Source organism: Pongo abelii, chromosome 7, assembly GCF_028885655.2.
Source record: "Pongo abelii isolate AG06213 chromosome 7, NHGRI_mPonAbe1-v2.0_pri, whole genome shotgun sequence".
In the NCBI taxonomy this organism is placed as follows: Eukaryota; Metazoa; Chordata; class Mammalia; order Primates; family Hominidae; genus Pongo; species Pongo abelii.
The window spans coordinates 21,655,785-21,682,952 of NC_071992.2; the positions used below are offsets into that span (position 1 = coordinate 21,655,785).

Genomic DNA, 27,168 nt, shown 5'->3' on the forward strand with positions numbered 1-27,168 from the left:
ATCCTTCTGGTATAATACAGCGGTCGTTTTTATGTATTGCCTGTAATATTACATATATTTAGATTTTGTTTGGAATTTGTAACCATAACGTAAGTATAATTTGGTAGTCTTTTTATGGTACTTTAATGACTCATGATCATTATAAAAAATTTGCAGATACATAACAAATACAAAGAAGGAACTGTCACTTGTATTCTATTACTGACAGGGAGTCTTTAACAATTTGGTATATATCTGTACAGTCTTTTTTTTCTATGTGCATATACTTGTTTGTTTACCTAATTGAGATCACACTGAACATATTTTTAATGACGTTTCTCATGACAGTTGAGTAAGCTTCTCCCTTATTTTAAGTATTCTTTTCCAGCTGCATTTTTAAATTTTTTTAAATTGTATTTATTTATTTATTTTTTAAGTCTCGCTCTGTCGCCCTGGCTGGAGTGCAGTGGCGTGATCTCGGCTCACTGCAACCTCTGCCTCCCAGGTTCAAGCAATTCTCCTACCTCAGCCTCCCGAGTAGCCGGGATTAACAGGTGCATGCCACCACGCCCGGCTAATGTTTTGTATTTTTAGTAGAGACAGGATTTCGCCATGTTGCCCAGGCTGGTTTTGAACTCCCGAGCTCAGGCAATCCACCTGCCTCAGCCTCCCAAAGTGCTGGGATTACAGGCGTGAGCCACCACGCCTGGCCTCCTTGCTGCATTGGTAAGTGTTGGTGTTTTTCCCCGTCCTTAGGTCCTAATGCCCCCAGCCAAGTTCCACTGGTTCTTCTTGAAGATGTATCGAATGTGTATGGCGATGTAGAAATTGATCGTAATAAGCACATCCATAAAAAGAGGAAACTAGCTGAAGGAAGAGAAAAAACCATGGTAAGGCTTTCAAATATACTTATTAACGGATTGGATGGGACGCTTTGCTATAGATGAATCTTTGTAAAATATGGCTTTGGAGCTAAATCGATAAAGCTTGGGTTTTAAAATTATACGATATATTAATAATGACTAAGTCAGTGGTTCTCCACTGGAGGTGATTTGCCCTTCAGGGGACATTTGGCAATGTCTGGAGACATTTTTGGTTGTCACAGCTTGGTGGGGAGGGGCCAGGGTTGCTGCTGAGCACTTCACAGTGTACAGGACCACCCAAAAGGTCAGTGATGAGGTGGAGATCCCATGGTGTATGTTCCTTATACATGTTTTGACTGAATAGCATCGATTCAGTTTAAACAACAAAAGCAAAATGGCATCGGACCTCTAGAGCAGGGTGCAGTGTGGGGTACTGGCCTCAGAATGGAGAGCTCTGAGGTGGGCCGGGCAGCAGGAACAGCCTATGGGCAGATGCAGAAAAGATTTCACGAAGCAGGTCAACATTTGAAGTCAGTGCTGAAAGGCGAAGGGTTTTGTTAGTTGGAATTGGGAGGTAGATTTTGTTGAGAGGGAAAAGTTTGCACAAAGATGCAAGAAGCCCGAGAATGTGAAGAATCATCATTCCTCTAACCTGACCAGGCAGTGCCCCGAGCCCGGCCCTGCCTCCCAGCCTCTGCCTATTGAGGCTGTGCTCTGTGGTTACAGTGCTTTTCCCTTGGATCTCTGCCCGGCTAGGTCCTTGTCACTTGGTCCCAGCCCAAATGAGTCTCCCTCTGAGGCTTCTCCTGAACACCCATCTGAAGTAGCTGTCCGGTTCTCTCTTTTTATTCCTCTGTTTTAATTCTCTGCGGCATCCTCCTTGCTGTCTGTTTTTTCTTGTTTATTCACTGACTGGTTTACTGTCTATGTCCCTTTTTCACTAGAGTACAGGCTCTGTGGGGCCTAGCATTTTCTCTGTCTCGTCCTCTACCATACCCTGGGCATCTGAGTAGTGCCTGGGCTGGAGCAGGTGTGTGGCGAGCATCTGGTGAAGGAGGGAATTCTCATTGATCCCTCCTGGGTTTGGTGTCCAGGCTATGGGATGGCTGTTTAAACCTGACCCAGCTGTTCTTCCTTCCGGTTTATTTTGCCTGTCAAGCACTCATCTAGCAAGCTTTGTTCTCATAACCTGGCCTTCCACCAATGCGGAATTTCCATCCATTTTTGTTTTCATGGTCTTAACTGATTTCGTCCTGATTTTCATTCTGTCCCTGAGTCTGCCCCAACCTGATGCAGGTCCAGACCTTAAAGGCCCATGAGCTCAGCTCACAGATATTTTGCTTTGCTCACAGTGTTTTGTTTGTTTAAATAACTAATATTTAAAAATTAGAAACCAGGCTGGATGCAGTGGCTCATGCTTGTAATCCCAGCACTTTGGGGGCCAAAATAGGAGGATCACCAGCCCAGGAGTTTAAGACCCACCTGGGCAATATAGTGAGACCCCATCTCTATAAAAAATGAAAAAAAACTAACTGGCTGGTGGCATGCACCTGTCATCCTAACTGCTTCAGAGGCTGAGATGAGAAGATCCCTTGAGGTCAGGAGTTCAAGGTTCCAGTGAGTGATGACCACACCACCGCCCTCCAGCCCGAGCAACAGAGGGAAACCCTGTCTATAAAAAATAAAAAATAAAAAAATAGAAACCTAGCATTTCTCATAACAATCCAGATTTCTGACTTCCTTTTTGTAATTAGGATATCTGATCACATAGTCCCCTGGTGGTAACCCACAACTGGAGTTGCGGGGTGGCCCACATCAGTTCTCCAGCCAGCTTACAGCACAGGCTCATGTGACATCATAAGTGGCTGGTGCCGGGACGGGCCTCTCCTGTGGGCATCTGTCCCCCACCTGGTGCATTCTTGCTTCAGAGCACGCTCTCAGTGCTTCAGAGTGTACTTGCACATTTCAAAATCAGTTTCTTTAAATGTAAAAACATTTGGAACTCACACTAGTCCCACCACATCTGGGGTCCTTTCATAAATTCCTGATCTCGTGTTGAGGCAGGAATGTTTTCTGTAAGCTGCAGCACTAGCAGACGTGCCATGCATGTTTGTGTATGATATTAGGTTGCCATTACTTGGCAAAGAACAGGCCCCTGATAAAACAGTACCTGGCAGATAGGGTTGTGTTGGTTTTTTTTTTTTTTGGTGGAGACAAGGTCTCTCTATGTTGCCCACTCTGGTCTTGAATTCCTGGGTTCATGCAATCCTCCCACTTGGCCTCCAAAATTGCTGGGATTACAGGGGTGAGCCACTATACCTGGCCTGGTAGATAGGTTTTGATTGGAAAGGGTGTGTTTTTCCCAATGCAAACACATTACTTAGGGAGGATAAGAACGTGCAGCGGAACAGTAGAGTAGGGTAAAGTCACCAAGCACAGGGACTAGCAGGAAGATACCAAGCTCAGAAAGTGGAAAGAGAGGTGGGCAGTGGAGGGAGGTGCTGACAGCTTCCTGCCCACCTTACCTGAGATGAGCTTGAGGATTGGAGCTTTTAGTGACAATAGTTGCACATATTTTTTTTTATTTATTTATTTATTTTTAGTTTTTTAAAAAAATTACTATTATACTTTAAGTTCTAGGGTACATGTGCACAACGTGCAGGTTTGTTACATATATATACATGTAGTTGCACATATTTTTAAATGATCTTAGTGGAGTAAAGATCTGCAGGAAGAATTTAATTTGGGTCATTAAATCAGTAAAATGACCTAGGTGGAATAAAAGACTCAGAAAATTCTTAGCAAAATAAAATTCAGTGGAGCCGTTTTTACCTTTATGTTTTTTTTTTTTTTTTGGCAAAACATATGACTCTACCCAGCGGTATTTCCAATAATTGCCTTTCTCTGTAGCCCTCTCTTTTCTGTGGGCTTTATATTACTTGAGATGAAGAGCAAGAAAAGTAGAAATGTGTATTGTAAAATACAGAGGGCTTTACTAGGTAAGTGCAGACAAATGTACTTTCTGACCAGGAGCTTGCCCTGGGGGAGGAGAGCGAGAGAGGGGTGACCAGTGCAGGGGAGTCATGTGCAGTGAACCAAAGATAACTAACAGTTATTCTCCGACATTATTTCTTAGAGGACGCAGGCTTTAATTTTGTTATTGTTGAGACAGAGTCTTGCTCTGTCGCCCAGGCTGGAGTGCAGTGGTGCGGTCTCTGCTCACTGCAACCTCTGCCTCCTGGGCTCAAGCAGTTCTTGTGCCTCAGCCTCCTGAATAGCTGGGATTACAGGCACGTGCCACCATGCCCGGCTGACTTTGTATTTTTAGTAGAGACTGGGTTTCGCCATATTGGCCAGGCTGGTCTCAAACTCCTGGCCTTAAGTGATCCGTCCTCCTCGGCCTCCCGAAGTGCTGGGAATATAGGCATAAGTTGCCACGCCCAGCCCCAGGCTTTAATTTTATCCCAGTACATGCCAAACCATTATTTGGAAGCCAATTAAATCATGTCATGTATTAGAAAAAAAAGTAAACTATAAACAGGTGCTGTTTAAGCTGTGTCTCTCAATGTAAAAATCTAAATTTTGACTTTCATAAAATGGATATTTTTAAACTTTGCTCTAAAACCACCATAAGCAAACGTAAGAATTTAACATCAGAAAAAAAATTCACTCAATTTTAGAAGTAAACATGGAATGTGTGAGAGTATAAAGACAAAAACAATATTAATTTTCAAAGCTAAATTGTTAAATTCAAAAAAATTGTATGTATGTGGTATCCTTTGATATGAAATTCATATCTTGGGCAAAACTGGCAGCAATAATATGTTTCCATATATGACTATAACTGAATTAACCATGTTCTCCACATTCTTTAAGCAGAGTTCAGACGATGAAGACTGTTCGGCAAAAGGAAGAAATCGTCACATTGTAGTCAATAAAGCCGAACTTGCTAACTCCATTGAAGTGTTAGAAAGCTTTAAATTGGCCAGGGAGAGCTGGGAGTTGCTCTATTCCCTAGAATTCCTTGACAAAGGTAAGAAAGCGCATGTCATTGGTGCTGTTTAATGTTTTATATAAAATCATTACGCTACTTGAAATGTCAGGTCACTTATGGCAAATTAAGTTGATTACAGTAGTTCATGCATTTTTTTTTTTCTTGTTTTGAGACAGAGTCTCACTCTTTTTCACCCAGGCTGGAGTACAGTGGCGTTATCTTGGCTCACTGCAACGGGCACCTCCTGGGTTCAAACAGTTCTCCTGCCTCAGCCTCCCTAGTAGCTGGGACTATAGGCATGTGCCATCATGCCCGGCTAATTTTTTGTATTTTTAGTAGAGACGGGGTTTCATCATGTTGATCAGGTTGGTCTTGAACTCCTGACCATGTGATCCGCCCACCTCGGCCTCCCAAAGTGCTGGGATTACAGGTGTGAGCCACCGTGCCCAGCTGTGTTGCTGTTTTTATCTGCATTAACTCCATTGTTTGAAAAACTCAAAATCCAAAAACTATAGGAAGCCTATTTTCCTTTGAGTATACTGGGTATTTTGACATTGCTTAGAAATCACTAGCTGTTTGCTAACTAAGGTATTCTTACTTATTTGGAATCGGGGCCCCTTATTTTACTTTTAGCCATGGACATTCATCCCCTGGCTGCAGTCATGTGTCATACAGAGCCCTTGGCCAGATGTGCTGTGTCATCTTTTCTAAGTAAATTTAGCACCGTTCAGTTTCTCTTTGTTACATTTGGGATTGTGAACACATATGTAACAATTTTGGAGGGTTCTTTCCTTTAGTTAGAAATTGCTTTTTTAAAAAATGAATAAAACCTTTTAGTGTCATTGTATGTTTATTATTTTAATTAGGTCAAAATAAAATGGGCCAGGGAAGATGGCTCATGCCTGCAATCCCAGTGCTTTGGGAAGCTGAGGCAGGTGGATCACTGAGCTCAGGAGTTAGAGACCAACCTGGGCAACATGGCAAAACCCCGTCTCTATAAAAAAAACAAAAACAAAACTTAGCCAAGAGTGGTGGCATGTGCCTGTAGTGCCAGCTATTCGGGAAGCTGAGGTAGGAGGACTGCTTGAGCCCGGAAGGTCAAGGCTACAGTGACCCATGTTAGGGCCACTGTACTGCCAACCTGAGCGACAGGGAGAATGTCTCTAAAAATAAGATAAAATAAAAATAAAATGGGACCTTGTTTTGGGGAAAGCAAAGTAGCTTAAAAGATAAATGAGGAAATACATGAAAAGCACTTTAAACAGTTCTTGGCACCTGGTATGTGCTCAGTAAGTTGTTAGCATCTACAAAATATTGCTTGTGTATTACTGATAAATGTTGTGTGTTTCTTCTCTACTTGAAATTCTAGAGCAGTGTTTTAGAAATCAAAGTTACTATACATTTTTGGTAGGTTGTCTCTGTTCTCTCTTACTGGATTTGTTAGTTTGTTTTCTGCTTCTGTACTACATATATTTGGTAAATTTGTTCTTGAATTCTTACTCAGAATTTACAAGGATTTGCTTGGCCTGGAAGACGGATACTTGGCTTTGGTTAAGAATCTTCCTCACTGATATGATCATCTATCAGGTAGAGTATTACACGTATTTTAGGTACCTGTATCTGTACAGGATGGCTATGGTGGCAAACCAGCTTTCCCATGCAGGATGTGTCATGTTCCCTCTTGGGCTAGTCCACTGCCTGCTGACACCTGTTCTGTCTTCAGTGGCTGAGTGGGTATGGTCCATTTTCCTTTTAAAGTAACTATGGGCCGGGTGCCGTGGCTCACGCCTGTAATCCCAGCACTTTGGGAGGCTGAGGTGGGAGGATTGCTTGAGCCCAGGCGTTCAAGACCAGCCCTGGCAACATAGTGAAACCCTGTGTCTAGAAAATAAAAAACTTAGCCAAGTGTGGTGGCATGTGCCTATAGTTCCAGCTGCTCAGGAGGCTGAGGCGGGAGGATCACTTGAGCCCAGGAAGTCAAGACTGCATTGAACCATGATAGCACCACTGCACTCCAGCCTGGGTGACAGTGAGACCTTGTCTCAAAAACAAAACGAAACAAAAACTCCAAAATGACAAGCCTGTACCTTCTGTGTTACTTTTAGCATATCCAATCACACCTCTCTGTAAAAGTAAGATTTTTACTTTTCGGTAAAAGAGGATTACTTCTCACCCTCCTTCTCTCTCTGCTGGTGGAGTCTGCCTGGCTGTACTGTTCTCCAGCATCTTAGACCTAGAATGGAGACAGTTGATAATTCACGAATGAGGTGGTGTTGGAATGGGCAGGTTGCTGCTTCCATCCTTCATAAAGGAGAAGTGGTGCTTGTAGTAAAATATTTCTGAAGAAATGTTATACCCAAAATGTGCCAGATCACAGAGCCTGGTTATTTTCTTTAGTCTCAAGACCTAAGACCAGAAAGAAAAATCTTCATCCTTATAAAGTACCGCCAGAAAGAACTCCCACCTGGCTTTAATTAAGTTGATTTGATTCTATTGCCAATTCTCCATTTCTTCCTCAGATGATCGAACCAAGCTGCCGTCTTTGTATAGTTGCTTGCTCATTGCTTCATGAACCCTGGAAGGGTATTTTTTAAATTTCTTTTTTTAACGGCGATGTTTTTCCCCTCCTTGCTATTCTATCTTTCTTAGGGTCAATATAAAAAGGCGATAGCCAGCCTGCATCACTTAGCAGCTCTCCAGGGATCCATTTCTCAGCCACAGATCACAGGGCAGGGGACCCTGGAACATCAGAGGGCGCTCATCCAGCTGGCTACGTGCCACTTTGCACTAGGGGAGTACAGAGTGAGTACTGCACGCATGCCTGCCGCAGGTGCACGGGGCCACCTGGCCTTTCTCCTAGCGTGGCTTTTCATTCAGTGCACGTTTGTTTCAATTTGATCTTTCTGCCTAGATTTATTACTTAATCTGCTAGTGAACATCACAATGATTTTGTTTTATGTAATTTTCTTTTTACTACAGCTTCCCTGAAATAAGGCATCAGTACTTTTTAAGTTTCTTGTTCATTGTTCCATTTGTTGGAGGATTTTTCTTTTTATTATTATTTTTCTTTTTATTATTATTACACTCTTGTCTCTTCTGTTGTACTTGGAAACACAAAGCCATTATTAAGTGGGAAATGGAGGATTTATATTTAGCTTACTCAAACCTCAGATTCTCTCTTTAAATGGTAATACGCTGGGTGCATTGGCTCACGCCTATAATCCCAGGACTTTGGGAGGCTGAGGCCGGCAGATCACCTGAGGTCAGGAGTTTAAGACCATCCTGGCCAACATGGTGAAACCCCATCTCTACTAAAATACAAAAATGAGCTGGGTGTGGTGGCGGGCACCTGTAATCCCAACTACTTGGGAGGCTGAGGCAGGAGAATCACTTGAACCTGGGAGGTGGAGGTTGCAGTGAGCCAAGATTGCACCACTGCACTCCAGCCTGGGTGACAGAGCAAGACTCCATCTCAAAAAAAAAAAAAAAAAAAAAAAAAAAAGTGATAATACCTGATAGGGGTGTTGCAGGAGCAGATTTATAAATGGGTGTGTTTCCTCCAGGAGGTTTTAAGCCCTTCCTACTATAGGGTGGGGACTGTGTTTTTATCTTTGAACGCTCATGACACCTACCACAGTACAATAAGTGTTTGAATTCAATTAAAATGATAACCATGTGGTTGTGTATGCAAGGACTGTATAAACTCAAGGCCACAGTATAACACAAACTGATTTCTTCTCACCTCTCTATATGTTGTTGATCACTTTGTGATTAAAAACCCTAAATTTTTTTTAACGTGAACTCTGAAATATGATTACTAATTTGTCATTATGATCTTTAGAAAGGAACAATTGGAGAATGTATAGAGCATTCAAAATTGAAAATGCTTTTCCACCATTATTTGTATAATTATCCATCAGTTACTTAACTCTAAGTTTTAATTAATTCCTTTTAAGAACTTAAAAGCCAGCACATATTTATTCACACCGACATACGTATCTCACGTAGAATTAGCTATACTGCGTACTAACTTCATTGTAGTAGGGAATATAAACTACTAAACAAGACAGACTTGTCTAACTTAAACAAGACAGACTCATTCCCTTTGAGGGCTTAGTTCCAGCCTCTGAGTACATCACTATTAGGCCTGTGGGCAGTGTCGGACTTACCTGATTCCTGACTTCCCATCTTTAGCCCAGACTCAATATGTCCAGATGTAAGTGTCCTTAGTTCTCTGGCTGTCTTCGTCTGCTTGGGTTGCTATAACCAAATACCATAAAGTGGGGGGCTTGTAAACAATAGGAATTTATTCCTCACAGTTCTGGAGGCTGGGAAGTCCAAGGTGAAGGCATCAGCAGATTCAGTGTCTGGTGAGGTCCTGCTTCCCAGTTCATCGAAGGGACAAGAGAGCACTGTAGAGTCGCTCTGATAAGGGCACGAATCCCATTCATGAGGGTTTTGCTCTCATCATCTACTCACCTCCCAAAGGCTGTCCCTCCTGATGCCCTTACATTGGGGGTTAGGTTTCAACATATAAATTTTGGTGGGAATGTAGACATTCAGACCACAGTACTGGCCCTTAGACACAAAACTTTCAAGTCTTGATGGACTCTTACTCTAGTGAATCCTTTTGATTCTTCCAGTGTGATACTAATCTCTTTGCTATATTACCTTGTATTTCTGTTGTCACCACCCTAATCCATGCCTTTTAACTAAGTTTTTGGCCTATAACCCTTTATCCAACCCTATAAAATTATGGTCATTGCTTTCTAAAATACTGCTTTCATCATTCCACTTAACTGAAGTATTGGTTTTCTTGGTGCTCAGTGTTGAACCCCGCTGTTGGCTGAGGAGTAGAAACAGGGTGTGAGGAATATGGGATCCCTGCATTCAGGGGCATATGGTTTGAGTTAGGGAAAAAAGTATAAGTGTTTGTATAAGACAATGAAAAAATCAAATATTAGTTGGTAGTCCTCAGTCATAGGCACAATAGGCATTCGGGGAAGGGTGTTTTCTTTGTTGGATCCAAAGACTCAAGGAAAGGTTGATAGAAAAGATTGGCTGGAGATGGGCATCGAAGGATGGCAGCTCATGGCTCTGGAGTACAAGTCCTGGCTAGCTCTGTGACATTGGTAGGTTAACTCACCCAGGCCTATCCAACTCCAGAGTTCAAGTTTTCAACTACCAGGCTGCTCATCTCTCTCAACTAGAGCTTCACAACCCTGTGGGCATAGGTGGGTTCTAGAGGTGCCAATATATGGATCCTGCAGCCTTTGGGGCAGTCAGCCATGACCTAGGGCTGCTGGTGCCACCCAAGGTCCATTGCTGCCAACCCTGAGCAGCCACACACAGATTACTTTCAGGGTGTGCCGCAACATAAAAAGGGTTGGGAAGCATGGGTTTAAATCCCCACTTCCAGGAGTTCAACAGTGAGAACACATGGACACAGGGAGGGGAACATCACACACTGGGGCCTGTCAGGAGGTTGGGGGCAAGGAGAGGGAGAGCATTAGGACAAATACCTAATGCATGCAGGACTTAAAACCTAGATGACAGGTTGACAGGTGCAGCAAACCACCAAGGCACATATATATGTAACAAATCTACACGTTCGGCACATATATCCCAGAACTTAAAGTACAAAAATAAATAAATAAATGAAAAATTACCCAGAGACCCAGAGATGTCTCTGGCCTTTGGCATAAAAGAAAAAAAAAAAAAAGCCCCACTTCCTCCTCTGGAAAATAGAGAACAAAAGGGTTTGCTTGACACAGATAAAAGGCTCATTGCATGGAATCTGTTGTTAGGAGAATTTGAGTAGATAGAGGGGGAGCGGTGATGTGGACTATCTGGATCAAGGCCAGCCTGCACAGAGGCAGGCACTCAAGGCTCCTCTCCCCCAGCACTGCATCCGTCCAGTGTCTCATCTGTGTTCTAGACCAAACCTCTGGCCCTCAAGTAAATCACCTAAACTCATATATAGCCCTTCCCCATGTCTTTCTCTCCTGCCTGAAAGGCCTCTTTTCTGCATTCCAAATCCTTCCTCTCTTTAAGGCTTAGGTCAAGATAACCTTCCTGCCTGAAGCTTTTCTTGCTAGTTTCTCCTGTGTGTATTTTCTCCTGCATTTTAAGTTATCCTCTGTATCATACTCCTTAGACCTCTGCTACATGTTTTCTTTGTTAGTTTTTCTATGCAGTGAGTTAGTCAGTATCTTTCAGGCAGGGACATCTTTCTTTGGCTGCTACTGTGCTGTTGAACACCTCAGTACTTAATGCTTGGTTAATTTTTAAGTTTTGGATTATTGTTCCCTCAAAAGTCTAGTACATAGATTTGAGTCTTATTCTTTACTCTTTCTGTATTCACTATTGAGCAATGCTAATGATCACATAAAGAGGTAGAAATACAGACCTCCATGTACACATTGCCTGATTGTACGCTGCAAATATTTTGGTACTTTATTTGATTTCAGTTCAGAAAGCTTCAAGTTAGTTCCTTTTTGGTCTTTTCTGCTTTAGATGACATGTGAAAAAGTCCTTGATTTGATGTGCTACATGGTACTCCCCATTCAAGATGGAGGCAAATCCCAGGAGGAACCCTCAAAAGTAAAGCCCAAATTTAGAAAAGGTACAGTGACATGTTTTATTATTATTTTGTAAAAATAGCTTTAGAAAGCCAGGCATGGTGGCTCACACTTGTAATATCAGCTACTGGGAAGTCGAGGCAGGAGGCTAGCTTGAGCCCAGGAGTTTGAGACCAGCCTGGGCAATGTAGTGAGACCCTATCTCTTAAAAAAATTTAAAAAGAAAAGAAAAATAGTTTTAGGACCCAAGGCTGAACAATGTTTTACAGTTCCTAATGAGATAATACTTCTGCAGGGCTTGCCAAATTGTATAAAAAGTTAATCCCTTTCCAAGTTTTTCCTTGGCTCTGATTTCATGAGCAGCTGTTAATGTCTTTCTTCCAAAGCTCTCTTCACTTTCTGAGTTTGTTATCTCTTTGACAAATTTCAGTGAACTCTTTTTCCTGTCTTTACAATTCTAGAAAAATGTGTAGATGATTAATTAGGAGGTATCTGTCAGCATATCCCTCTGAAACCATTCTGAGCTTCAGCTCAAGCTTCGTGTTGCTTGAAAAATGAAATGTACAGCTGATCTGAGTTTGTTAGAAAAAGATACATAAATTAAACTTGAAAATAGATGACAGGAAAGAATAATGCTAAGAGCAGAAGTCAATGAAATAGAAAACAAAATAGAGAACATTAATAAAACTAGAAGTTTTTTTTTGAAAAATATTATAAAATTGATAACCCCCTAATGAGATCGATAAGGAGAAAGGTGAACATAAATTACCAGTATCAGAAATGAAAAAGAGAATGTCACTACAAATCCTACTGAAATCAGAAGGACAGTAAAGGAATACATTATGAAAAACTTTATGCCAATAAATTCAACAACTTAGATGAAATGAAAAAGTTTCTTAAACACAATTTACCAAAATTGACACAAAAAATAAATAGAAAATCAGAATGTTCTGCCAGGAACAGTGGCTCATGCCTGTAATCCCAGCATTTTGGGAAGCCAAGGATGGCACATCGTTTGAGCCTAGAAGTTCGAGACCAGTGTGGGCAACATGGTGAAACCCCATCTCTACTAAAAATATAAAAATTGCCCGGGTGTGGTGGTACACACCTGTAGTCTCAGCTACTCAGGAGGCTGAGGTGGGAGAAGCATTTGAACCTGAAAGGCAGAGGCTGCAGTGAGCCGAGATCACACCACTGCACTCTAGCCTGGTCAGCACAACCAGACTCACAAAAAAAAAAAGAAAGGAAAGAAATCAGAATGTTCAAGAAAGAAAGAAAGAAAGAAAATAAATAAATCAGAATGTTCCCTTAGCTATTAAGGAAATTAAATTTGTTATCAAAAACTTTCCACAAAGAATTCAGGTTCAAATGGCTTTACTGGTGAATTCTATCAAGAATTTAGGAAGAAATAGTGCCAATTCTACACAAACTCTTATCAGAAAATAGAGGAAGAGTCCCAATTCATTTTTAACGGCTGACACAATAACCCTGATAGTAAAACCAAACAAGAGTATCACAAGAAAAGAACTTTAAAGGCTAGTATCTATCATGAACTATAATAGGTGTCAAATTCTTAACAAAATATTAGCAAATTGAACACAGCAATATAGAAGGACAATATATTATGACCAGGTATACCAGGAATGCATAGGCTTTTGAACATACAAAAATCAGTGGCCAGGCGCGGTGGCTCATGCCTGTAATTGCAGCACTTTGGGAGGCCGAGGCAGGAGGATCACAAGGTCAGGAGATTGAGACCATCCTGGCTAATACGGTGAAACCCCGTCTCTACTAAGAAATACAAAAAATTCGCCAGGCGTGGTAGCAGGCGCCTGTAATCCCAGCTACTCGGGAGGCTGAGGCAGGGGAGTCGCTTGAACCCGGGAGGCGGAGGTTGCAGTAAGCCAAGATTGCACCACTGCACTCCAGCCTGGGCGACAGAGACTCCGTCTCAAAAAAAAAACCAAACAAACAAAAATCAGTGTAATTCACTCCATTAGCAGACAGAAGGAGAAAAATCATGACTGTCTTAGTAGATGCACACGGAATTCAATATCAGTTCATGATAACAAAAATCTTAGCAAACTAGGAATAGAAGGAAACTATTTTTTAACATCAAACTTAACTATGAAATATTGAAGGCTTTCCCCCACTAAGATTAGAAACAATACAAGGATGTCTGCCCTCACCACTTCTGTTCAATAATCTGGAGATTCTAGGTAGTACATCAGGCAAAAAAAGTGAATAAAGGCATAAAGATTTGACAAATATGACCACCTTTATTCACAGTTACATATTTTGGCCAGGCATGGTGGCTTATGCCTGTAATCCCCGTACTTTGAGAGGCTGAAGCAGGAGGATTGCTTGAGCCCAGGAGCCCAAACCAGCATGGGCAACAAAGTGAGATCCCATCTCTACAAAAAATTTAAAAATCACCCAGGCTTAGTGGTGTGCACCTGTAGTTCCAGCTCTCTAGAGGCTGAGACAGGAGGATTGCTTGAGCCCAGGAGGTCAAGGCTGTGGTGAGCTATGATTGCGTCACTGCACTCTAGCCTGGGCGACAGAGAAAGATTTCCCTGTCTCAAAAAACAAAAACAAAAAACCCAACACAGTTACATATTTGGCTATGTAGAAAACTTGAGGGAATCTCCACAAATCCCCAAGGCTGGGCGCAGTGGCTCACGCCTCTAATCCCAACACTTTGGGAGGCCGAGGCAGGTGGATCACTTGAGGCCAGGAGTTTGAGACAAGCCTGGCCAACATGGTGAAACCCCATCTCTACTAAAAATACAAAAATAAGCCAGGTGTAGTGGCACACGCCATTAATTCCAGTTACTCAGGAGGTTGAGGTGGGAGAATCACTTGAATCTGGGAGGTGGAGGTTTCAGTGAGCCAAGATTGCGCCACTGCACTCCAGCCTAGGCAACAGAGTGAGACGCTGTCTCAAAAAAAAGAAAAAAAGAATTCAAGATGTTTTAGTGTATAAAAAATCAATTCAATTTGTATGCTATTAATAAGCAATTAGAAAATGAATTTTTTAAGATACTGTTTCTAATAGCATCAAAAAAACATAAAACACTTAGAGGTAAATTTAATGAAAGATATGCAAAACCTCCACTTTGAATATCACAAAACATTTCTGAGAAAAACTAAAGATTTTTGAAAATGGACAGATCATGTTTCTAGATCAGAAGATTCAATATTATTATGGTGCCAGTTCTCCACAAATGTATCTGTAGATTCAATGCAATTTCAACCAAAATTACAGCAGACTTTTTGGCTTTTGGAGGTTTTTTTGCTAGAAGTTCACAAAGTGATTCTAAAATGTAAGTTGAAATATTATATAATCTAGAATAGTCAAAACAGTTTTAAAAAAGACACAACTAAGTGACTTATACTACATAATAACAAGACTTAATATACAAGCATAATAATCAAGACAGAGTTGACAAAATACTGACATAAAAATGGAGAATCTAGAAGTAGACCTGCGTAGATTTGATCAAATGATTTTCAATGAAGGCATCAAAGTAATTCAATAGGGAAAGGAAAGACTTTTCAACCAATGGTGCTGGAGCAGATTACTTTGTATATGTTTGAAGTTTTCTATAACAAGTTGTTAAAAAAAAAAATCTAGCCCAGACTTCTTCAAAAATTAAGTATTTGTGCAGAACAGAAAGTTTCTGGTTGAAACTCATGACTCTGTAGATGAAGACTCACAGCTTGAGAAACACTAATCTAAGGTGTACAACTAGGAGGCAAGGTATATAATTAGGTAATGACATGTTCAGCTTGGTAATGTTAAGTTAGTTTCCAGAGTGGCTGCCTGACTTTATATACCTTCCAGAAACCGATTAGGTGGATAAGTCTGACCTAGCTGACTTCAAGACTTATTTTAAAGCTTTAGTAATTAAGATAGGGTAGTATTGGCACAGGGGTTGACCAGTGGAACAGCATAGAAAACTGAGAAATAGATGACATTAAAATTCAGTGGGGGAAGAATGAATTTATTCAATAAGTGGTACTAGAACAATTTATTATCCAAATGTAAAAAACGACAATAGAAAAATGAGATCCCCTCCTTCACGCTACATAGACATCCTTTGAATTTTAAGGTTGAAATGTGACAGCAAAAACTCCAAAACTTCTAAACTTTTAGAAGAAAATTTAAAAATAGAAAGATTAGTAAATTTGATCACATTAAAATTAAAATACCAACAAAGGCTATTACAATCAAAGGGAAAAGATAAGCCATAGACTGCCAGAAAATTGTCTATCACTCAAAATCAACAAAAACTCTTCAGACCAATAGGAAGCAATTATCCAATTCTCATGGAAAAATAGGCAAAGGACAGGAACAACAGATTCACAGGAGCAGAAATCCAAATGGCCAAAAACTATTTGGAAAGATTCTCAACCTTTTGTCATATGGGCAATTCAGAATAAAACAATAAGCTACGATTTCACACATATCAGAATGCAAAAATTGAAGAGGATGTGAAGGAACACAGTGCCATGTGCTTCTGGAAGGTGTATAAAGTCATGCAACCATTCTGGAAACCAACTTCACATGACCAACTTGAACATGTCATTACCTAATTATTAAATGTACCTCACCTCCTAGTTGTATACCTTAGATGAGTGTTTTTCAAGCTATGAGTCTTCATTTATGGGGTCATGAGTTTCAACCAGAAATTTTCTTTTTTAATGAGATAGAATTTAATAATATTTTAAGAAGACATCTCAGATAAGAAGAGAGACTATTATTCCATGTACCTTTTGTTTTGGATATATCACATTGTGTAAGTATGTGTGTACAGGAACCCATGTGAAAAATATACTTATTTCTTGCTATCTTGCCTCTGAGTAGAGAAAGATAACAGACTTAAAGAACACAGACCAGAAAGGAAGACTGGGATCTTGCTTTGAAAGCTGTTGCTTAAAGTAATTTCCACAAATGTACAAGAATATGTAAGAATGTATATTTATCATTATCATAGTAAAAAATTGGAAATGTCAACATCCTCCGTAAAAGGAATGTAGACAGCAGAATACTATATAACACTGAAAATGAATGAGCTGGAGCTACATGTATTGATATTGATCAATTGATAAATCTGAACCACATGAAGTTGAGTAAAAAAAAGCAATTTGCAGAAGGATACATACAAAATGACACCATTTATATAGTAGACTGAAAGCATGCAGAACAATCCATTGTTGTTTATGTGTGTAACAGTTATAAGAATGACAACCACTGCCTTCAGAATTATGGCTACCTCTGAGATGGAAGAGAATGGGATCAGAGAAGGATACACAATAGGCTTTAACTAATTTTGTGATTATTGATATTAGAAATGTTTAAAATTAAGAGATTAACATTTCATGAAGCTGAGTGGTGAGCACACCAGTGTTATATTCTCTCTACATAACTTTCTGTATATTTGAAATGTTTTCTCATAAAAAGTATTTAAGCAAGTTTAGGAAAGAATATTGATAAATGAAATCTAGAGACCATCAAAAGCCAATTTCACCATCACAAAGTATAATTGTGTTTCAACTATAATTGAAATCATGTGACTCTTGCATATTCTTTTTGTTGTTGTTGTTAATGAAAGCATCTTAAACAGTTGCCTTTCAAAGCTGTTATCTTTGATAATAACGTACATTAACCTAACATTGTGGACTTCTGTTAGGTTCGGATCTGAAGCTCCTGCCTTGTACCAGCAAGGCTATCATGCCATACTGCCTGCATTTAATGTTAGCCTGTTTTAAGGTAAGCTTAAAGTTGATTAGCTTGAAAAAAAATTTAATTTCAAATATTATTCTCATGACTCGAGAACTTGAGAACCTTGCTAAGGATTGTTATTTTAGTACTTTTGAGGGCAGGCCCAAACAGTTAGAAAAGCACATGGGCTACTAATTAACAAATCTATATTAAATAATGACTGCGCTAGGCAAAGAGAAGTAGGAAGTTCTCCCCGTCCTCAAAAAGTGTAATAGTGGGACAGATATGCAAATAACCTTGACTGTTGTAGTGTTTGGTAAATATTTTATCAATATAAATATATTAGCTACAAAGAAAGGGAATACAAATTGCAGTTGGGTTCATGGAGGGATGATGAGTTTGTCATTGTAAAGATGTGCTAGATGAAGCATGTTAGGTGTTGAGATCAACACCAGTAATGGCCCAAGAGTTGGGAAAGTTCCGGGACTTGAAAGAATGCCAAGGCCCTTGGCTGCAGGTAGAGCAGAGCCTTAGAGCAGGGAGGCTTCATTGTTTCTAGAAGGTTTGTTGGCCAGAGAGTAAAACATTGGGTCTCCACATCAGTGCAGTAACTCCCACTTAACTCATCATCCATATCACTTTTTTAGGGCAACTAAAACAATTTAAAGTGTGATTTTATACATAACCGCTCATTTGAAACAAAAACTCTTTTGACCATTTCTTTAGTTCACACTTCTGCTTATTTCCTTGTGGCTCACTGCCTTTCCTTCTCCCCAGTCCCATGTTCTCTACAAACAGTTCTCTCCTGGATGGCCTCTTGCCCACCTTCTACTCCCATCTGCTCCCCTTCAAAGAAATCCCCAGATTTATTTCTCCATTACACAGGATGAATCAAAGTTCTCTGCCCCTGATTCTCATATGCAAAAGCTTCAGGCCCACCCATGTCCAACTCCCATCTACACACACTGCCAGCAGCTGTGCAGAGAGAGCCTGAGGCTTCTTTGGTTAGAGTCCGCCCTCCTTAGAAGGCAGCTATGATGTTTACCAGCCATTTCGTTTTGCCTTTGTCTCCTTCTTACTCTAATGACCTTTATCACACATTTGCATATACAGCATATTTTTGGAAAGTGATGTTTGCTGTATTTCAGATTACCCCGTGACTTCCTTTTCCGTCTGTCTTGTATAAATCTTTGTCTTGCAGCTTAGAGCTTTCACAGACAACAGAGACGACATGGCATTGGGGCATGTGATTGTGTTGCTTCAGCAAGAGTGGCCACGGGGCGAGAATCTTTTCCTGAAAGCTGTCAATAAAATTTGCCAACAAGGAAATTTCCAATATGAGAATTTTTTCAATTACGTTACAAGTATCCTTTTTTCTTGTTTAAGCATAACACATTCTGATTTTCTTTAGAATGAATACATGATACAAAAAGAATGAACCATTCTGGATAGAAATAATGATTTTTACTATTTTGCAGCAAAGAGAAGGAATGGGGATTAAAACTGGGGCTGTGGCAGTTGATCTTCTGAAAGTCGTAAAAGACATGATTCAAGGAATTGGGAATCTTACAACCCTCTTCCATTTTCCACTGCTAGGTGACTTCTAAGAAGGTACCCAAAATGCCTCCAGTAATAGCCTACAGGTTGCTGATAGGTTCAGCTTGCCCGGTTTAGTCATGGAATATAATACTAATAGTTCCTCTTCTTCCATCTAACAAAATAATGCCTCCTGTGGCCTCTGGGGACAGTGGCTGTGCCCTGTGATCACTTGTTAGGGCACCCTGCCATTGCTGTCTTACCTACCAATGAGTACCCACCAGAGATGCTGCACAGCACAGTAGCTGCTTCTGACATTATATTTCACACTGCTTATTAGGGAAAGACCTTTGAATTAAAGGTTAGTTATCAATTTGGGTGTTTTTACTTCATTGATTATCTTATTACATTATTTCTGAATCGCAAGGAATATAAATGATATTCTTGTTCAGGTACTCAGAGCAATAGTTTTTATTTTTATTTTGTTTTTTTTTTAGAGACGGGGTCTTGCTGTGTCACCCAGGCTGGAGTGCAGTGGTGTGATCGTAGCTCACTGCAGTCTTAAACTCCTGGGCTCAAGAGACCCTCCTACCTCAGCCTTCTGAGTAGCTAGGACAACAGGTGTGCACTACCATGCCAGGCCAAAGTAATAGTTTTTAACCATGGTTTGGGACAGATATCTTTTGAGAATCTAATGAAAGTTACATAATTTTTCACTAGAAAAATGCATACATGAATGTCATCGGCATATTGCATAAAATTTGGGTGACTCACAGAAGCTTCCTCCTCTGATGCATCTAAACACCCTTGCACCCCAGTTATGAAGAAGTAATCACTTGATTTTTATGAATTTTATGTTCTGTAACACCAAACAATCCTCCCTACTTTCACCTTCTCTTTCATTTCTTATTAAGAAAACAAAAAGATTTTGCTCTTGTGACCATGTAGTAGTAATTATCATCGATATGGAAAACATGTTGTCCTCATGCTCTTTAGCATGGCACATCTCATGCCAAGAGTTATCTGTGCGAGGGAGTTTAGTGGGTATAAGAATCAGGTTTTGGCATCAGACAGATCTGGGTTCACATATGGAGTCTGCAGTTAGTGGGGTAGCAATGGCAAGTTACTCAACTGCCGAGACCCCATTTCCTTATCAGAGAGAACTAGCATGTTTTTTAGTGGGATGGCAATGGGCAAGTTACTCAACTGACGAGACCCCATTTCCTCATCAGAGAAAACTAGCACCTTTTTTTACATGTGGTTAACCTGAATCTGGCCTGCAGATATTGATATGCTGGAGGAATTTGCCTACTTGAGAACTCAGGAAGGTGGGAAAATTCATCTGGAATTACTACCCAACCAAGGAATGCTGATCAAGTAAGCATGTTCTCTTTTGCTCTTCCATGCTGAGTGCTCACCTTTTGTGTCTTTGTATGAAGTATTTGTAAATGTCTATACCTATCAAAAATTTAATACAAAGGACTTCGAACCTGGTCTCTGTTTTGAAAGTCAGTTTGATTCTGGGTACCTTTTGAAAAACTCGCATTTCCTTAACTACATTTCTTAAAACACTTTGCTTAAAGTGGGGTATTTTTGTCACATTTGCAACTTTTTCACTGGATAAAAGTCTCATTCATGGTATCTTTTCCTTTCAAAAATTTATAGGGTGATTCTGTAAGTTTCTGATTAGTCACAGAGTGCCTTTAATTAAGAACAGCTGTGTGGCCAGGCTTGGTGGCTCACACCTGTAATCTCAGCACTTTGGGCGGCCAAGGCAGGCAGATCACCTAAGGCCAGGAGTTCAGGACCAGCCTCGCCAACATGGTGAAACCCCGTCTCTGCTAACAATACAAAAAAAAAAAAAAAAAAATTATCCAGGCATGGCAGCAGGCGCCTGTAATCCCAGCTACTTGGGAAGCTGAGGCAGGAGAACTGCTTGAACTCGGGGCGGAGGCTGCAGTGAGCCAAGGTCGGCCATTGCACTCCAGCCTGGGCAACAATAGTGAAACTCCATCTCAAAAAAACAAAAAAAACAAAAAAACAAACAAAAAAAAACCAGCTGTGCTTAATTAAAATTGTGCTGGGTTAGAAAAATCATTTAGGAAAAACTACAGACTTTTTATTTATAAACTACCTATGAAGCCCTCCTATGCAATCCTCATTACTTACATAACACAAAGTATTAATAGCCAGATGTAGTGCCTCTAAGAACACACCTGTCCCAAGAAATGATGGTGGGAGTGGTTGGTCTCCACCATACTCCCCTGAACCCACAAGATGTTACTAAAATTCCGGGTTGGCCCAGATGAAAATGCCAAATTAGTGACCATTTATGATTTTTAAATAGCTCATAAATCTTGCTTCTCTCCTTCAATCCTCATTGTAGTTTGGGTAATATATCCTCTCTGCTGTAAATGCCACGTGTAGTTTTATTTTCATACTTCCTCCTTTGCTTCCTGCACATTCAGTGTGTCTGTAAGTCAGTGTTAGAGTTTCTGCAAGAGACTGAATCCTGAATGAGAAGAAAGTACTGCTAAAACTAAAAACATTTTTCTTTTTCCCTGAATTGTGGAATAAACTAGTTTTCAGTGGTTGAAAGCAAAAATCCACATCTTGTTCTATCTTGATAGTCTTAGAAATGCCTAGGGAAAGAAGAAATGTTCATTTTAGATTTCTGTAACCTCAGTAATTTGCTGCATAGCAAACATTTCTTTTTATGTCTACCAAGAATAGGGTCTTGTGGAATCCATTCTCAAAGATGGAAAGATTAACTGGTTTTTTTCTCCTTCATCTTATAAGTGTTATTAAATTATAAACTTTTAAAATAAAAGAACAATGCTCTTTTTAAAAATACACGAGACATTTCTGCATTGGGTTGCTTAAGCAGGATGAACAAGGACTGGCATCTTCCCATCCCCATTTACTTTTCTAAGATCGTGAATCGAAACTATGGGAAGAATAACTATGTTGTTCAAAATATTCTTAACAGTGTTTGGGGATAAAGATTACCTTTGGATACGGAAGCCCAGGTAACCCCTTTTGTATTGTGATTTGTTTTCTAGACTTTGAAACTGGATATACAAATACACCCTGAATCAAGCTTTTTAGTTAATTCCCATCAGCAGTCACCATACGAGTTAATATAGAGACAGCCATAGTGGAACCAAAGTCTGTGTACATAGGATTAAACCTACAGATGATTATCACTTTACCTAGATAATGCCTAACTGTTAGTGCAGATGTGAGAGATGGATTGTCAAAAAATCAACAGGTTGAACCTCAGACTTCATTGTACTGAACCTTTCTTCTTTTACCAGTTTTTACAGAGCTGAAGAGTGACATAAGTCCATGTGGACAAACCCTAGGATGAGGAATGAGAGCAAGGGAGTGTTGGGTACCAGCTAGTATCACAGGGAAGAGTGTTTGGAGTTGTTTGTGTAAAGGATACCCATCATGCACTTCTAACTAGTGAGGGATAACTCCAGGCTCTCCCACCTTGATCAATATAACCCTTAATTTCTTCTAACTTTCTATAGAAGACAAGCCTCTTAGGAAGGCTGCAGTTTCATCGGTTTGGAAGCAGGAATAGGGATTATTCCCTAGTGATCTGACCTTGTAGGGATTTGCTCAGTCTTCACTGTGTGAATCTCAAGGTTAATTACTTATGCCGAAATTAACATGGTAGAAAGCACTCTGCTTAAGCCAGAGAGCTCTTCCTAACTGAGGAATGGTTGGAATCTTTATTAAACAATGTAAATTCCTTTTCCCTTTGGGTTCCAAACAAGTTCTCTGAAGCCATTACAGACCTTTTGGGTGGTCCCTCCAGATGAGTGGCAGAGATGTTGTGAGCAGTGTACACTTCTCCCCCGGGGTAAGGCTGTGAGTCTGCCCTAGCTGTGGCATCTGGAATGCAAGCAGGTACAGTACCAACACTGAGGGCACCCGGCGCTTCACTCAAAGGAGGGAGAAGCTCTTAATCTGTTATACAGACCTTTTGCTCTTAAGTATTTTAAAATAGAGAAATGTTTCTGTGCTGATAAATGCAGTATCTTAGTTGTATTAGAGTGGATTAAAATGGAAAACAATGTCCTACTTATACTCTGAATAGGGTGGATAAGAATGTTCTATGAGGTGATCACCAGCTAATACACTAAATCTTTGTTGTTACAGAATTCTGCACAGCCATGGGTCCCGGACTCTTATTTTCCCCCATCTGTTCTCAATATGTTTTTGAAATTGAAACTCACCCCTTTTTTTTTTTTAATCAAAAACATTGCCAGACCATTTAGTCCTCTTGGAAGGGCCTCTCCAGTGGGGCTTCAGTCCTGTTAAAGATGGTTACCAGACATCACCAGATTGAATGCTGGGACTGGTGTACCGTGAGAAGAGTGGAAAGTAAAGAGGCTGGCTTTGAAAATGTGTCTTCTCAGAGGCTGCCCCTACTCCCTATTGCCATTCAGCTGCATTCCATCGTCCTCTTCCTCACTGGTCGCTTTTTATACCACATCAAAAGGGGGCTGAGCTCTGGGACCAGGAACTGAGACGCCTCTGGACACGCACCAGCAGCAGCGGGTGCAGTGAGGGCTGGCTAGCTTCTCCCGAGTCTCCTTAAACACCCAGCCATGGCCAGGGGCTTGTTGAGGTTAACGAGTTTCTGTTTAGTCTGCTTCTAGTCTTGTGTATTTTCTCTGGAGTGTTGTTTTTGCAGTGCAGGGTGAGTCGGTGTGGGTGTTTGAATGCTGCTGTTTGCTGTTTTTTAAAGGCCTTCTAGCCCTCCCATGGGGTTGCTGCAGCAGGAATTCTTACCTGTGCTTCAGCCCAGCATACAGACTGCTGACAGGTACCAAGTGGAATAAACGCCCGCTCATAGTGTGCTGTTTGTCAACATGTTCACTGCCCATGGTTCTCAGCTCTTTGTTCCTCAGTGCTCTTTTTCATGCTTTCTTTATTTTTTAATTTGTTCTGCATTTTGGCAAACCATCTGGTTGTAATATTGTAACATTTCTTATTTTTTTCCATAAGTTGCCAGTGTGTTTGTGTTCGATTTAAAAATCATTATGGATCTGGAAAAAACAATAAAAGCTATATAAAACTGTATTCAATTAAGTGCACATTAGCTTAGGTGCACTATGATTCTCTTTTGATAAAACTTTAAGGCTTTTGGTCATATATATTTAAGGATGCTGACATTTATTTTAAGTACATTTTTATTTGTGGATATTCATATGAGTGACCAGTCGTTATGGTCATATTAGCAATTAGTTGCCTGGTATCTAAATAGGCACTAATGTGTTTTTTTTTTTCCTGCTACTGATGTTTTTTCAGACCTTACCTTTCTGAATTGAAAATATTTGATAGGCTAAGATGCCACATTTATTAGCTGGTTTATCCTGTTCTTAAACCACAAAAACTTACTAATTCTCTTTTTCATCCAAACTTACCAAAGTGATATAATTGAATTGTGCCACTCTTTATATATGGAGATAATACAGTTGGATCCTGATCTGCAGGATGTAGCATTTACTTATATTTTTAGTGGTATTAAAAGCAGGGTTTATTAGCCGGGCCTGGTGGCATGTGCCTGTAATCCCAGCTACTCGGGAGGCTGAGGCACAAGAATTGCTTGAACCCAGGAGGCAGAGGTTGCAGTGAGCTGAGATCATTGCCACTGCACTTCAGCCTGGGTGACACAGCAAGACGCCCTCTCAAAAAAAAAAAAAAAAGAAAGAAAGAAAGAAAAGGAGGGTTTGCCCTTTAGCTAACTGTCTGCAAATGCCAATAACCTCCACTTGGTCAGAGGGTCAGCCCCAGTTTGAGGCTGCAGCCTGGGACCCAGAAGAGCAGTATCTCAGGGCAGCATAAATGGTTTGCATCTATCCTAGTGAGACCTCACTGATGCTGTGTCCTAACTACTGAGCTACCCACCCAGATTTGACGAGAGATAGTCACAAAGAACTGTGCATTTACCCCATGGCCCTGCTGTTTTCCCCTGTAGTTCTTTAAAACATCCATGGGCATTAGAAGGTTCTGTAATAGCTTTACTTATCTAACAAAGCTGGATTTTTTTTTTCTTTTCATCTGTTGTTTTACAACTTGGTGAATCCTGTTGTCCTTATTTGATATGATCATTAATACAAGTTTTTAAAAACAGAAACATTTTAGAGTAATTTCAACACTTTTGTCTTGCCCAGAACATAAAAAAATCTTCATTTTCAATCCTTATAACTTCGTGTGAGGGAAATTAGGCAGCAGGGTGGGAAACAGAGGTGACTTTTATTTGTCTAAGTCTACCAAATTGCTGAACTAGTAGGTAAAACTCCCTTCCTCTTAACTGAGCTGACTGATTTTTGCTAGATTTTTCTTTTCCTTTCTTCATTTTGTTTCTTCCGTTTCCTGGGATTTCATGTGTGATTTCTTTTTCTAAAGCACAACCTTTGGGGCGTAGTTAAGAGACCTTTTTTGCCTGTGTCCCCACCACCCCTTCCATACATGTGCAGGTCTCCCGTGTGCCCAGACAGCATAGGACCACGCAGTCCACTCCCTCTGCCCCTCAGAGATTCCGCCTCTCTCTCCTGACCTGTGCCACGTTCTTGTGTCAGGACCCCAGCTCCCGCTGCGTTTTCTTCAACATATGAGAGTCTAGATGGGCACAGCATTTAGAGGAGCTGCCCTATTCTGGTGTCCTGGGGAGAGAGACATGCTTGTGACCCCGGCTGTGCAGGAGCCCTGAACCTTTCTGGGAGGACCAGCCGTGGGGGCCATGGTGGGAGCTCACTTGGGTGATTGGCTCATTCAGGTCTCCTTCCTCCTTTGCTGCTGCCTCTGGAGGGTCTGCTGGCCTGGCTGGACACGAGCTCTTTGTAGCCAGTGTGGACTGGACCCATTTGGCCCTAAGTAACTGAATTGTGTACCAGTCAGCAGTAGGGATGCATAACACCAGAGCTTCATTGATTCAAAGGCAAAGCAGGTGGCATTTTACTGAACAATTAAATGTTTGAAATAACCTTTTATAGAGTGGGAAAGATGTCTGTCTAGTTTTAAGTCTTTCTGAAGAGGAATGGGCTGGAGTGTTTGGTTGGTTGCAGCTATTCTTGTGTTCTTTTTAAAATATCTGAAATTATACTTAGATATGGGGCAGGCTTTATTCCTACCCAAGTAGCAGCGATCAGCGATGCTGGTGCTAACCCCTGGTCTTTGTCTGTTTCCCTATTGCTGACCTCAGGCACCACACGGTAACTCGAGGCATCACCAAAGGCGTGAAGGAGGACTTTCGCCTGGCCATGGAGCGCCAGGTCTCCCGCTGTGGAGAGAATCTGATGGTGGTTCTGCACAGATTCTGCATTAACGAGAAGATCTTGCTCCTTCAGACTCTGACCTGAGTGGAGACCTTTCCACCAGACACAGCTCAGGGCTGTGTAATTGTAGGAGAAGACACTCAGCAGTGATTGACGTGGCACACAGCCATGGTCATTGTTGCTGTTACAAAGAAGAAAACCATCTGAGTTCTAACTCCTTGGTTGCTTAAAAGTAGTTCCCAAGAGTCTGAGAAGCTATTTCTATTTTTAAGAGTCATTTTTTGTAATTTTTGTAAAACAAAAGACCCAATCTGTTTTGTAAATAAAAATCATCCTAAAATTTAAAGTTTTTAAAAATTTAATTCTTATTGAGTTTTTGAACAGGGGTGCATTTTTCTTCTTTTCTAAGCATATAGCAAGGGGAAAAATCCAGCATAATTGAATTGAGTAATGAATTTTACTAATATAGATACTTAAAAGACATATGTCTTCCATGACCTTAAGATTTTATTTTCCATATTTAGGCTTTGGTCGGTATTACATATCAACATAATATTAGACGTTTTCATTCAGGTGATCTTTTTTTAGAAACAAGGTCTCACTCTACACCCAGGTTAGAGTGCAGTGGCACAATCATAACTCACTGCAGCCTCAAACTCCTGGCCTCAAGCAATCCTCCTGCCTCCAACCTCCCAAGTAGCTGGGACTACAAGTATACACCACCATGCTCAGCTATTTTTTTTTTTTAATTTTATTAGAGACAGGGTCTCACTATGTTACTCAGGCGGGTCTCAAACATCTGGCCTCCAGCAGTCCTCCCACCTCAGCCTCCCATAGTGTTGGGATAACAGGCATGAGCCACCATACCTGGCCTCATTCGGGAAGTTTTAACACCAAAAACATTTATGTAAAAATGAATTTGAGCCTGACCTCTCCCCACTGACGGTCCCCTGAAGGAGAGGTGCTCAGGGCTGCTGAAAAGCCCAGGACAGGAAGTGGAGGTGAGAGGCGAGGTGCGGCAGAGCAGCCTCCCCATTGCTGTCTGGCTCCAGGAAGGCCCTGCTGCTGTGCCAGGGTGGCCCACTGGTTTCTACCCAGGGGCTTTGGAGCCAGGTGGCCTTGTGTGGCTTTGCATCCTGGCTTTGCCCTGCCCTTTACTTGCTATGTGACCGTGGACAAGGTAACTTCTGTG

General features: G+C 40.9%; 1 protein-coding gene across 9 annotated transcripts in view; it reads left to right on the forward strand.

Annotated features, from left to right (window-relative positions):
- INTS10 (integrator complex subunit 10) overlaps nt 1–26,322 on the forward strand; it is a 35,107-nt gene extending 8,785 nt beyond the window's left edge. For 2 of the 9 annotated variants that reach the window (XM_024251095.3, XM_054561302.2), the window contains 10 exons: nt 736–869; nt 4,719–4,875; nt 6,341–6,423; nt 7,486–7,638; nt 11,353–11,461; nt 17,114–17,193; nt 18,347–18,509; nt 19,965–20,058; nt 23,444–23,521; nt 25,904–26,322. In XM_024251095.3, the coding sequence (XP_024106863.3) occupies nt 736–869; nt 4,719–4,875; nt 6,341–6,423; nt 7,486–7,638; nt 11,353–11,461; nt 17,114–17,193; nt 18,347–18,509; nt 19,965–20,058; nt 23,444–23,521; nt 25,904–26,060 (1,208 nt within the window). In that variant the 3' untranslated portion in view covers nt 26,061–26,322. Of the gene's footprint in view, nt 1–735; nt 870–4,718; nt 4,876–6,340; nt 6,424–7,485; nt 7,639–11,352; nt 11,462–17,113; nt 17,194–18,346; nt 18,510–19,964; nt 20,059–21,670; nt 23,522–25,903 lie in introns of those variants that run through there. The other 7 variants (XM_024251096.3, XM_002818858.6, XM_009243582.4 and 4 more) reach the window with 7 other exon arrangements.
- Nucleotides 26,323–27,168: the final 846 nt, after the last annotated feature.